Here is an 11643-nt window from a genome sequence, read left to right on the forward strand (position 1 = left end):
TGATATTGATATTATTATTATTATTGGTATTTATATAGAGCCAGTCTATGCTGTGACTCTGGTCTCAGTATATAAAGCTGGGTGTATCCCAGTCAGTGGGTTACAGTGTCTGTTATCACTGTCAGTATTAATAAAGCTTGGTGTATTGATATTATTATTATTATTGGTATTTATATAGAGCCAGTCTATGCTGTGACTCTGGTCTCAGTATATAAAGCTGGGTGTATCCCAGTCAGTGGGTTACGGTGTCTGTTATCACTGTCAGTATTAATAAAGCTTGGTGTATTGATATTATTATTATTATTGGTATTTATATAGAGCCAGTCTATGCTGTGACTCTGGTCTCAGTATATAAAGCTGGGTGTATCCCAGTCAGTGGGTTACAGTGTCTGTTATCACTGTCAGTATTAATAAAGCTTGGTGTATTGATATTATTATTATTATTGGTATTTATATAGAGCCAGTCTATGCTGTGACTCTGGTCTCAGTATATAAAGCTGGGTGTATCCCAGTCAGTGGGTTACAGTGTCTGTTATCACTGTCAGTATTAATAAAGCTTGGTGTATTGATATTATTATTATTATTGGTATTTATATAGAGCCAGTCTATGCTGTGACTCTGGTCTCAGTATATAAAGCTGGGTGTATCCCAGTCAGTGGGTTACAGTGTCTGTTATCACTGTCAGTATTAATAAAGCTTGGTGTATTGATATTATTATTATTATTGGTATTTATATAGAGCCAGTCTATGCTGTGACTCTGGTCTCAGTATATAAAGCTGGGTGTATCCCAGTCAGTGGGTTACAGTGTCTGTTATCACTGTCAGTATTAATAAAGCTTGGTGTATTGATATTATTATTATTATTGGTATTTATATAGAGCCAGTCTATGCTGTGACTCTGGTCTCAGTATATAAAGCTGGGTGTATCCCAGTCAGTGGGTTACAGTGTCTGTTATCACTGTCAGTATTAATAAAGCTTGGTGTATTGATATTATTATTATTATTGGTATTTATATAGAGCCAGTCTATGCTGTGACTCTGGTCTCAGTATATAAAGCTGGGTGTATCCCAGTCAGTGGGTTACGGTGTCTGTTATCACTGTCAGTATTAATAAAGCTTGGTGTATTGATATTATTATTATTATTGGTATTTATATAGAGCCAGTCTATGCTGTGACTCTGGTCTCAGTATATAAAGCTGGGTGTATCCCAGTCAGTGGGTTACAGTGTCTGTTATCACTGTCAGTATTAATAAAGCTTGGTGTATTGATATTATTATTATTATTGGTATTTATATAGAGCCAGTCTATGCTGTGACTCTGGTCTCAGTATATAAAGCTGGGTGTATCCCAGTCAGTGGGTTACAGGTGTCTGTTATCACTGTCAGTATTAATAAAGCTTGGTGTATTGATATTATTATTATTATTGGTATTTATATAGAGCCAGTCTATGCTGTGACTCTGGTCTCAGTATATAAAGCTGGGTGTATCCCAGTCAGTGGGTTACGGTGTCTGTTATCACTGTCAGTATTAATAAAGCTTGGTGTATTGATATTATTATTATTATTGGTATTTATATAGAGCCAGTCTATGCTGTGACTCTGGTCTCAGTATATAAAGCTGGGTGTATCCCAGTCAGTGGGTTACGGTGTCTGTTATCACTGTCAGTATTAATAAAGCTTGGTGTATTGATATTATTATTATTATTGGTATTTATATAGAGCCAGTCTATGCTGTGACTCTGGTCTCAGTATATAAAGCTGGGTGTATCCCAGTCAGTGGGTTACGGTGTCTGTTATCACTGTCAGTATTAATAAAGCTTGGTGTATTGATATTATTATTATTATTGGTATTTATATAGAGCCAGTCTATGCTGTGACTCTGGTCTCAGTATATAAAGCTGGGTGTATCCCAGTCAGTGGGTTACAGTGTCTGTTATCACTGTCAGTATTAATAAAGCTTGGTGTATTGATATTATTATTATTATTGGTATTTATATAGAGCCAGTCTATGCTGTGACTCTGGTCTCAGTATATAAAGCTGGGTGTATCCCAGTCAGTGGGTTACGGTGTCTGTTATCACTGTCAGTATTAATAAAGCTTGGTGTATTGATATTATTATTATTATTGGTATTTATATAGAGCCAGTCTATGCTGTGACTCTGGTCTCAGTATATAAAGCTGGGTGTATCCCAGTCAGTGGGTTACGGTGTCTGTTATCACTGTCAGTATTAATAAAGCTTGGTGTATTGATATTATTATTATTATTGGTATTTATATAGAGCCAGTCTATGCTGTGACTCTGGTCTCAGTATATAAAGCTGGGTGTATCCCAGTCAGTGGGTTACGGTGTCTGTTATCACTGTCAGTATTAATAAAGCTTGGTGTATTGATATTATTATTATTATTGGTATTTATATAGAGCCAGTCTATGCTGTGACTCTGGTCTCAGTATATAAAGCTGGGTGTATCCCAGTCAGTGGGTTACGGTGTCTGTTATCACTGTCAGTATTAATAAAGCTTGGTGTATTGATATTATTATTATTATTGGTATTTATATAGAGCCAGTCTATGCTGTGACTCTGGTCTCAGTATATAAAGCTGGGTGTATCCCAGTCAGTGGGTTACGGTGTCTGTTATCACTGTCAGTATTAATAAAGCTTGGTGTATTGATATTATTATTATTATTGGTATTTATATAGAGCCAGTCTATGCTGTGACTCTGGTCTCAGTATATAAAGCTGGGTGTATCCCAGTCAGTGGGTTACGGTGTCTGTTATCACTGTCAGTATTAATAAAGCTTGGTGTATTGATATTATTATTATTATTGGTATTTATATAGAGCCAGTCTATGCTGTGACTCTGGTCTCAGTATATAAAGCTGGGTGTATCCCAGTCAGTGGGTTACGGTGTCTGTTATCACTGTCAGTATTAATAAAGCTTGGTGTATTGATATTATTATTATTATTGGTATTTATATAGAGCCAGTCTATGCTGTGACTCTGGTCTCAGTATATAAAGCTGGGTGTATCCCAGTCAGTGGGTTACGGTGTCTGTTATCACTGTCAGTATTAATAAAGCTTGGTGTATTGATATTATTATTATTATTGGTATTTATATAGAGCCAGTCTATGCTGTGACTCTGGTCTCAGTATATAAAGCTGGGTGTATCCCAGTCAGTGGGTTACGGTGTCTGTTATCACTGTCAGTATTAATAAAGCTTGGTGTATTGATATTATTATTATTATTGGTATTTATATAGAGCCAGTCTATGCTGTGACTCTGGTCTCAGTATATAAAGCTGGGTGTATCCCAGTCAGTGGGTTACGGTGTCTGTTATCACTGTCAGTATTAATAAAGCTTGGTGTATTGATATTATTATTATTATTGGTATTTATATAGAGCCAGTCTATGCTGTGACTCTGGTCTCAGTATATAAAGCTGGGTGTATCCCAGTCAGTGGGTTACAGTGTCTGTTATCACTGTCAGTATTAATAAAGCTTGGTGTATTGATATTATTATTATTATTGGTATTTATATAGAGCCAGTCTATGCTGTGACTCTGGTCTCAGTATATAAAGCTGGGTGTATCCCAGTCAGTGGGTTACAGTGTCTGTTATCACTGTCAGTATTAATAAAGCTTGGTGTATTGATATTATTATTATTATTGGTATTTATATAGAGCCAGTCTATGCTGTGACTCTGGTCTCAGTATATAAAGCTGGGTGTATCCCAGTCAGTGGGTTACAGTGTCTGTTATCACTGTCAGTATTAATAAAGCTTGGTGTATTGATATTATTATTATTATTGGTATTTATATAGAGCCAGTCTATGCTGTGACTCTGGTCTCAGTATATAAAGCTGGGTGTATCCCAGTCAGTGGGTTACAGTGTCTGTTATCACTGTCAGTATTAATAAAGCTTGGTGTATTGATATTATTATTATTATTGGTATTTATATAGAGCCAGTCTATGCTGTGACTCTGGTCTCAGTATATAAAGCTGGGTGTATCCCAGTCAGTGGGTTACGGTGTCTGTTATCACTGTCAGTATTAATAAAGCTTGGTGTATTGATATTATTATTATTATTGGTATTTATATAGAGCCAGTCTATGCTGTGACTCTGGTCTCAGTATATAAAGCTGGGTGTATCCCAGTCAGTGGGTTACGGTGTCTGTTATCACTGTCAGTATTAATAAAGCTTGGTGTATTGATATTATTATTATTATTGGTATTTATATAGAGCCAGTCTATGCTGTGACTCTGGTCTCAGTATATAAAGCTGGGTGTATCCCAGTCAGTGGGTTACAGTGTCTGTTATCACTGTCAGTATTAATAAAGCTTGGTGTATTGATATTATTATTATTATTGGTATTTATATAGAGCCAGTCTATGCTGTGACTCTGGTCTCAGTATATAAAGCTGGGTGTATCCCAGTCAGTGGGTTACAGGTGTCTGTTATCACTGTCAGTATTAATAAAGCTTGGTGTATTGATATTATTATTATTATTGGTATTTATATAGAGCCAGTCTATGCTGTGACTCTGGTCTCAGTATATAAAGCTGGGTGTATCCCAGTCAGTGGGTTACGGTGTCTGTTATCACTGTCAGTATTAATAAAGCTTGGTGTATTGATATTATTATTATTATTGGTATTTATATAGAGCCAGTCTATGCTGTGACTCTGGTCTCAGTATATAAAGCTGGGTGTATCCCAGTCAGTGGGTTACAGTGTCTGTTATCACTGTCAGTATTAATAAAGCTTGGTGTATTGATATTATTATTATTATTGGTATTTATATAGAGCCAGTCTATGCTGTGACTCTGGTCTCAGTATATAAAGCTGGGTGTATCCCAGTCAGTGGGTTACAGTGTCTGTTATCACTGTCAGTATTAATAAAGCTTGGTGTATTGATATTATTATTATTATTGGTATTTATATAGAGCCAGTCTATGCTGTGACTCTGGTCTCAGTATATAAAGCTGGGTGTATCCCAGTCAGTGGGTTACGGTGTCTGTTATCACTGTCAGTATTAATAAAGCTTGGTGTATTGATATTATTATTATTATTGGTATTTATATAGAGCCAGTCTATGCTGTGACTCTGGTCTCAGTATATAAAGCTGGGTGTATCCCAGTCAGTGGGTTACAGTGTCTGTTATCACTGTCAGTATTAATAAAGCTTGGTGTATTGATATTATTATTATTATTGGTATTTATATAGAGCCAGTCTATGCTGTGACTCTGGTCTCAGTATATAAAGCTGGGTGTATCCCAGTCAGTGGGTTACAGTGTCTGTTATCACTGTCAGTATTAATAAAGCTTGGTGTATTGATATTATTATTATTATTGGTATTTATATAGAGCCAGTCTATGCTGTGACTCTGGTCTCAGTATATAAAGCTGGGTGTATCCCAGTCAGTGGGTTACGGTGTCTGTTATCACTGTCAGTATTAATAAAGCTTGGTGTATTGATATTATTATTATTGGTATTTATATAGAGCCAGTCTATGCTGTGACTCTGGTCTCAGTATATAAAGCTGGGTGTATCCCAGTCAGTGGGTTACGGTGTCTGTTATCACTGTCAGTATTAATAAAGCTTGGTGTATTGATATTATTATTATTATTGGTATTTATATAGAGCCAGTCTATGCTGTGACTCTGGTCTCAGTATATAAAGCTGGGTGTATCCCAGTCAGTGGGTTACGGTGTCTGTTATCACTGTCAGTATTAATAAAGCTTGGTGTATTGATATTATTATTATTATTGGTATTTATATAGAGCCAGTCTATGCTGTGACTCTGGTCTCAGTATATAAAGCTGGGTGTATCCCAGTCAGTGGGTTACAGTGTCTGTTATCACTGTCAGTATTAATAAAGCTTGGTGTATTGATATTATTAGTATTATTGGTATTTATATAGAGCCAGTCTATGCTGTGACTCTGGTCTCAGTATATAAAGCTGGGTGTATCCCAGTCAGTGGGTTACAGTGTCTGTTATCACTGTCAGTATTAATAAAGCTTGGTGTATTGATATTATTATTATTATTGGTATTTATATAGAGCCAGTCTATGCTGTGACTCTGGTCTCAGTATATAAAGCTGGGTGTATCCCAGTCAGTGGGTTACAGTGTCTGTTATCACTGTCAGTATTAATAAAGCTTGGTGTATTGATATTATTATTATTATTGGTATTTATATAGAGCCAGTCTATGCTGTGACTCCGGTCTCAGTATATAAAGCTGGGTGTATCCCAGTCAGTGGGTTACAGTGTCTGTTATCACTGTCAGTATTAATAAAGCTTGGTGTATTGATATTATTATTATTATTGGTATTTATATAGAGCCAGTCTATGCTGTGACTCTGGTCTCAGTATATAAAGCTGGGTGTATCCCAGTCAGTGGGTTACAGTGTCTGTTATCACTGTCAGTATTAATAAAGCTTGGTGTATTGATATTATTATTATTATTGGTATTTATATAGAGCCAGTCTATGCTGTGACTCTGGTCTCAGTATATAAAGCTGGGTGTATCCCAGTCAGTGGGTTACAGTGTCTGTTATCACTGTCAGTATTAATAAAGCTTGGTGTATTGATATTATTAGTATTATTGGTATTTATATAGAGCCAGTCTATGCTGTGACTCTGGTCTCAGTATATAAAGCTGGGTGTATCCCAGTCAGTGGGTTACAGTGTCTGTTATCACTGTCAGTATTAATAAAGCTTGGTGTATTGATATTATTATTATTATTGGTATTTATATAGAGCCAGTCTATGCTGTGACTCTGGTCTCAGTATATAAAGCTGGGTGTATCCCAGTCAGTGGGTTACAGTGTCTGTTATCACTGTCAGTATTAATAAAGCTTGGTGTATTGATATTATTATTATTATTGGTATTTATATAGAGCCAGTCTATGCTGTGACTCTGGTCTCAGTATATAAAGCTGGGTGTATCCCAGTCAGTGGGTTACAGTGTCTGTTATCACTGTCAGTATTAATAAAGCTTGGTGTATTGATATTATTATTATTATTGGTATTTATATAGAGCCAGTCTATGCTGTGACTCCGGTCTCAGTATATAAAGCTGGGTGTATCCCAGTCAGTGGGTTACAGTGTCTGTTATCACTGTCAGTATTAATAAAGCTTGGTGTATTGATATTATTATTATTATTGGTATTTATATAGAGCCAGTCTATGCTGTGACTCTGGTCTCAGTATATAAAGCTGGGTGTATCCCAGTCAGTGGGTTACGGTGTCTGTTATCACTGTCAGTATTAATAAAGCTTGGTGTATTGATATTATTATTATTATTGGTATTTATATAGAGCCAGTCTATGCTGTGACTCTGGTCTCAGTATATAAAGCTGGGTGTATCCCAGTCAGTGGGTTACAGTGTCTGTTATCACTGTCAGTATTAATAAAGCTTGGTGTATTGATATTATTATTATTATTGGTATTTATATAGAGCCAGTCTATGCTGTGACTCTGGTCTCAGTATATAAAGCTGGGTGTATCCCAGTCAGTGGGTTACAGTGTCTGTTATCACTGTCAGTATTAATAAAGCTTGGTGTATTGATATTATTATTATTATTGGTATTTATATAGAGCCAGTCTATGCTGTGACTCTGGTCTCAGTATATAAAGCTGGGTGTATCCCAGTCAGTGGGTTACGGTGTCTGTTATCACTGTCAGTATTAATAAAGCTTGGTGTATTGATATTATTATTATTGGTATTTATATAGAGCCAGTCTATGCTGTGACTCTGGTCTCAGTATATAAAGCTGGGTGTATCCCAGTCAGTGGGTTACGGTGTCTGTTATCACTGTCAGTATTAATAAAGCTTGGTGTATTGATATTATTATTATTGGTATTTATATAGAGCCAGTCTATGCTGTGACTCTGGTCTCAGTATATAAAGCTGGGTGTATCCCAGTCAGTGGGTTACGGTGTCTGTTATCACTGTCAGTATTAATAAAGCTTGGTGTATTGATATTATTATTATTATTGGTATTTATATAGAGCCAGTCTATGCTGTGACTCTGGTCTCAGTATATAAAGCTGGGTGTATCCCAGTCAGTGGGTTACAGTGTCTGTTATCACTGTCAGTATTAATAAAGCTTGGTGTATTGATATTATTATTATTATTGGTATTTATATAGAGCCAGTCTATGCTGTGACTCTGGTCTCAGTATATAAAGCTGGGTGTATCCCAGTCAGTGGGTTACGGTGTCTGTTATCACTGTCAGTATTAATAAAGCTTGGTGTATTGATATTATTATTATTGGTATTTATATAGAGCCAGTCTATGCTGTGACTCTGGTCTCAGTATATAAAGCTGGGTGTATCCCAGTCAGTGGGTTACGGTGTCTGTTATCACTGTCAGTATTAATAAAGCTTGGTGTATTGATATTATTATTATTATTGGTATTTATATAGAGCCAGTCTATGCTGTGACTCTGGTCTCAGTATATAAAGCTGGGTGTATCCCAGTCAGTGGGTTACAGTGTCTGTTATCACTGTCAGTATTAATAAAGCTTGGTGTATTGATATTATTATTATTATTGGTATTTATATAGAGCCAGTCTATGCTGTGACTCTGGTCTCAGTATATAAAGCTGGGTGTATCCCAGTCAGTGGGTTACGGTGTCTGTTATCACTGTCAGTATTAATAAAGCTTGGTGTATTGATATTATTATTATTATTGGTATTTATATAGAGCCAGTCTATGCTGTGACTCTGGTCTCAGTATATAAAGCTGGGTGTATCCCAGTCAGTGGGTTACAGTGTCTGTTATCACCGTCAGTATTAATAAAGCTTGGTGTATTGATATTATTATTATTATTGGTATTTATATAGAGCCAGTCTATGCTGTGACTCTGGTCTCAGTATATAAAGCTGGGTGTATCCCAGTCAGTGGGTTACAGTGTCTGTTATCACTGTCAGTATTAATAAAGCTTGGTGTATTGATATTATTAGTATTATTGGTATTTATATAGAGCCAGTCTATGCTGTGACTCTGGTCTCAGTATATAAAGCTGGGTGTATCCCAGTCAGTGGGTTACGGTGTCTGTTATCACTGTCAGTATTAATAAAGCTTGGTGTATTGATATTATTATTATTATTGGTATTTATATAGAGCCAGTCTATGCTGTGACTCTGGTCTCAGTATATAAAGCTGGGTGTATCCCAGTCAGTGGGTTACAGTGTCTGTTATCACTGTCAGTATTAATAAAGCTTGGTGTATTGATATTATTATTATTATTGGTATTTATATAGAGCCAGTCTATGCTGTGACTCTGGTCTCAGTATATAAAGCTGGGTGTATCCCAGTCAGTGGGTTACGGTGTCTGTTATCACTGTCAGTATTAATAAAGCTTGGTGTATTGATATTATTATTATTATTGGTATTTATATAGAGCCAGTCTATGCTGTGACTCTGGTCTCAGTATATAAAGCTGGGTGTATCCCAGTCAGTGGGTTACAGTGTCTGTTATCACTGTCAGTATTAATAAAGCTTGGTGTATTGATATTATTATTATTATTGGTATTTATATAGAGCCAGTCTATGCTGTGACTCTGGTCTCAGTATATAAAGCTGGGTGTATCCCAGTCAGTGGGTTACGGTGTCTGTTATCACTGTCAGTATTAATAAAGCTTGGTGTATTGATATTGTCAGTGTCAGTGTTAATAAAGTTTGTTGATATTGATGATATTATTTTATTACCGCTTTAGATACACGGCGTCCTCCTGCATTGCTGTCCTGGTCCCGGGTGTCACAGTCTGGTGCTGGTTCCGGTCGGTGCTGTCCCGGTTCTGATTGTATTTCCGGTCTGGATGTGGGCGGGGCTCAGTGGCAGTTTGCTCGGTTACCAAGGGAGCGATAAGCCCCGCCCCCCGCCTCACAGACCCCGCCTACCGGCTGGCCCCGCCTTTTACCGTGTAGGACAGCCTGCCAATCAGTGTAAGTCCCGCCCACATTGTGATTCCCATCCAATCCGATAGCCGTAAAGCGGTGTCCGTGCCGTACGGCGATGCTGGGTGCTGTGATTGTGTAGTTCTATGGGAGTATGGGGGTATAGGCGGCTGGGAGGCAGTTGGAGGTTCTGTTATCGCTCTGTATGTGGGCGGAGCTCGCTCTATACGTGGGCGGAGCTCGTTCTGTACGTGGGCGGAGCTAGCTCTATACGTGGGCGGAGCTCGTTCTGTACGTGGGCGGAGCTCGTTCTGTACGTGGGCGGAGCTCGTTCTGTACGTGGGCGGAGCTAGCTCTGTACGTGGGCGGAGCTCGCTCTCTACATGGGCGGAGCTAGCTCTGCATTTATATTTTGTGGGTATTGGGGGGGGAACTCCTGTTAGGGTGATTTCCTGAGGAATTTCTGTGTTTAGTGTTATTTATTTATTTATTTATTTATTTGTTTATTTGTTTGTTTATTTATTTGTTTATTTATTTGTTTATTCATTTATTTATTTATTTGTTTATTTGTTTATTTATGTATTTATTTATTTGTTTGTTTATTTGTTTATTTATTTATTTGTTTATTTGGATTCCTCGCTGCTCTCTGATTGGTTGTTTCTCTCTGTGTGTTAATGTGGAGTTCTGGTAAATACTCGCCTCCTGTCATGGTATAACATCAGAATAGTTCTGATAACATGAGAATTGTGCTGACTGTTATTTACATCAATTATGTAGGTAAATTAGAGAAATATAGTTTGCATAATAATTTGGTACAGAGTGCAGTAAGTCTGGTTAATGGTAGCCACAGCCGGCCTTTTACGCCAGTCCCCACACAAGGTGTACGCCCACATGGACCTTGTGGGAGACGGGGACACAGAGCTTACAAACCAATCAGAACAGTAATTAAATGTACGACACTCCCACACACAGCACACAATCCCTCCCCTCTGCCTGGGAGCTAATGGAGTCAGATACTGTATGTAACTCAATTATCCCCAGGCAGAAAAAAACACACATTGTTATAAAGTACCATAAGTTCCCCAAAACACAACATATCCCCATAAACGTTACATCCCCTGATAGCTCTGATCTGGGTGAACAACATAACCGATAATCACCCAGATCGGATTAAGGGATCAGGAATTTTATGGAAGTCATATTTTTGCCCAGGCACAGGCATGATCCCATGCCCAAAACATGGGAGATAATTATTTTAGTGGTCAGCAACTCAATTATCTCAGAGACACATAGGCGCCTGGGCGGCACTGTATGTCTTGAACGGAGACCCCATGCTGGGGGTCTGTACATAAAAGGCTGCATTTGGCTCAATAAAATCAGTTGTACTCCCAGAACTATGTGTTGTCTAGTTACTGGGGGGAATAGAGCTATTCACTAAGGAGCACTTCTTCCAGATTCGAGAATATTCAGCAAAGATCCCCAGTCGGGGTATTGGAACTCCGCTACAACAAGTCATTTAGTCAGACATGACAGAGACTGTAACACAAGTCGGTAGTCGGACATGACAGAGACTGTAACACAAGTCGGTAGTCGGACATAACAGAGAGTGTAACACAAGTCGGTAGTCGGACATAACAGAGACTGTAACACAAGTCGGTAGTCGGACATGACAGAGAGTGTAACACAAGTCGGTAGTCGGACATGACAGAGACTGTAACACAAGTCATTTAGTCAGACA

The 11643-nt window shown here is 37.8% G+C and overlaps 1 protein-coding gene across 2 annotated transcripts in view; it reads right to left on the reverse strand.

Annotated features, from left to right (window-relative positions):
- Nucleotides 1-9829, reverse strand: part of KIFAP3 (kinesin associated protein 3) — a 115470-nt gene extending 105641 nt beyond the window's left edge. The window contains exon 1 of one of the 2 annotated variants that reach the window (XM_063427121.1): nt 9717-9829. In XM_063427121.1, coding sequence (XP_063283191.1) covers nt 9717-9745 — 29 coding nt within the window. In that variant the 5' untranslated portion in view covers nt 9746-9829. The remainder of the gene's footprint in view (nt 1-9716) is intronic. The other variant, XM_063427120.1, reaches the window with a different exon arrangement.
- Between the last annotated feature and the right edge of the window lie 1814 nt (nt 9830-11643).

This window comes from Pelobates fuscus, chromosome 7, assembly GCF_036172605.1.
Source record: "Pelobates fuscus isolate aPelFus1 chromosome 7, aPelFus1.pri, whole genome shotgun sequence".
In the NCBI taxonomy this organism is placed as follows: Eukaryota; Metazoa; Chordata; class Amphibia; order Anura; family Pelobatidae; genus Pelobates; species Pelobates fuscus.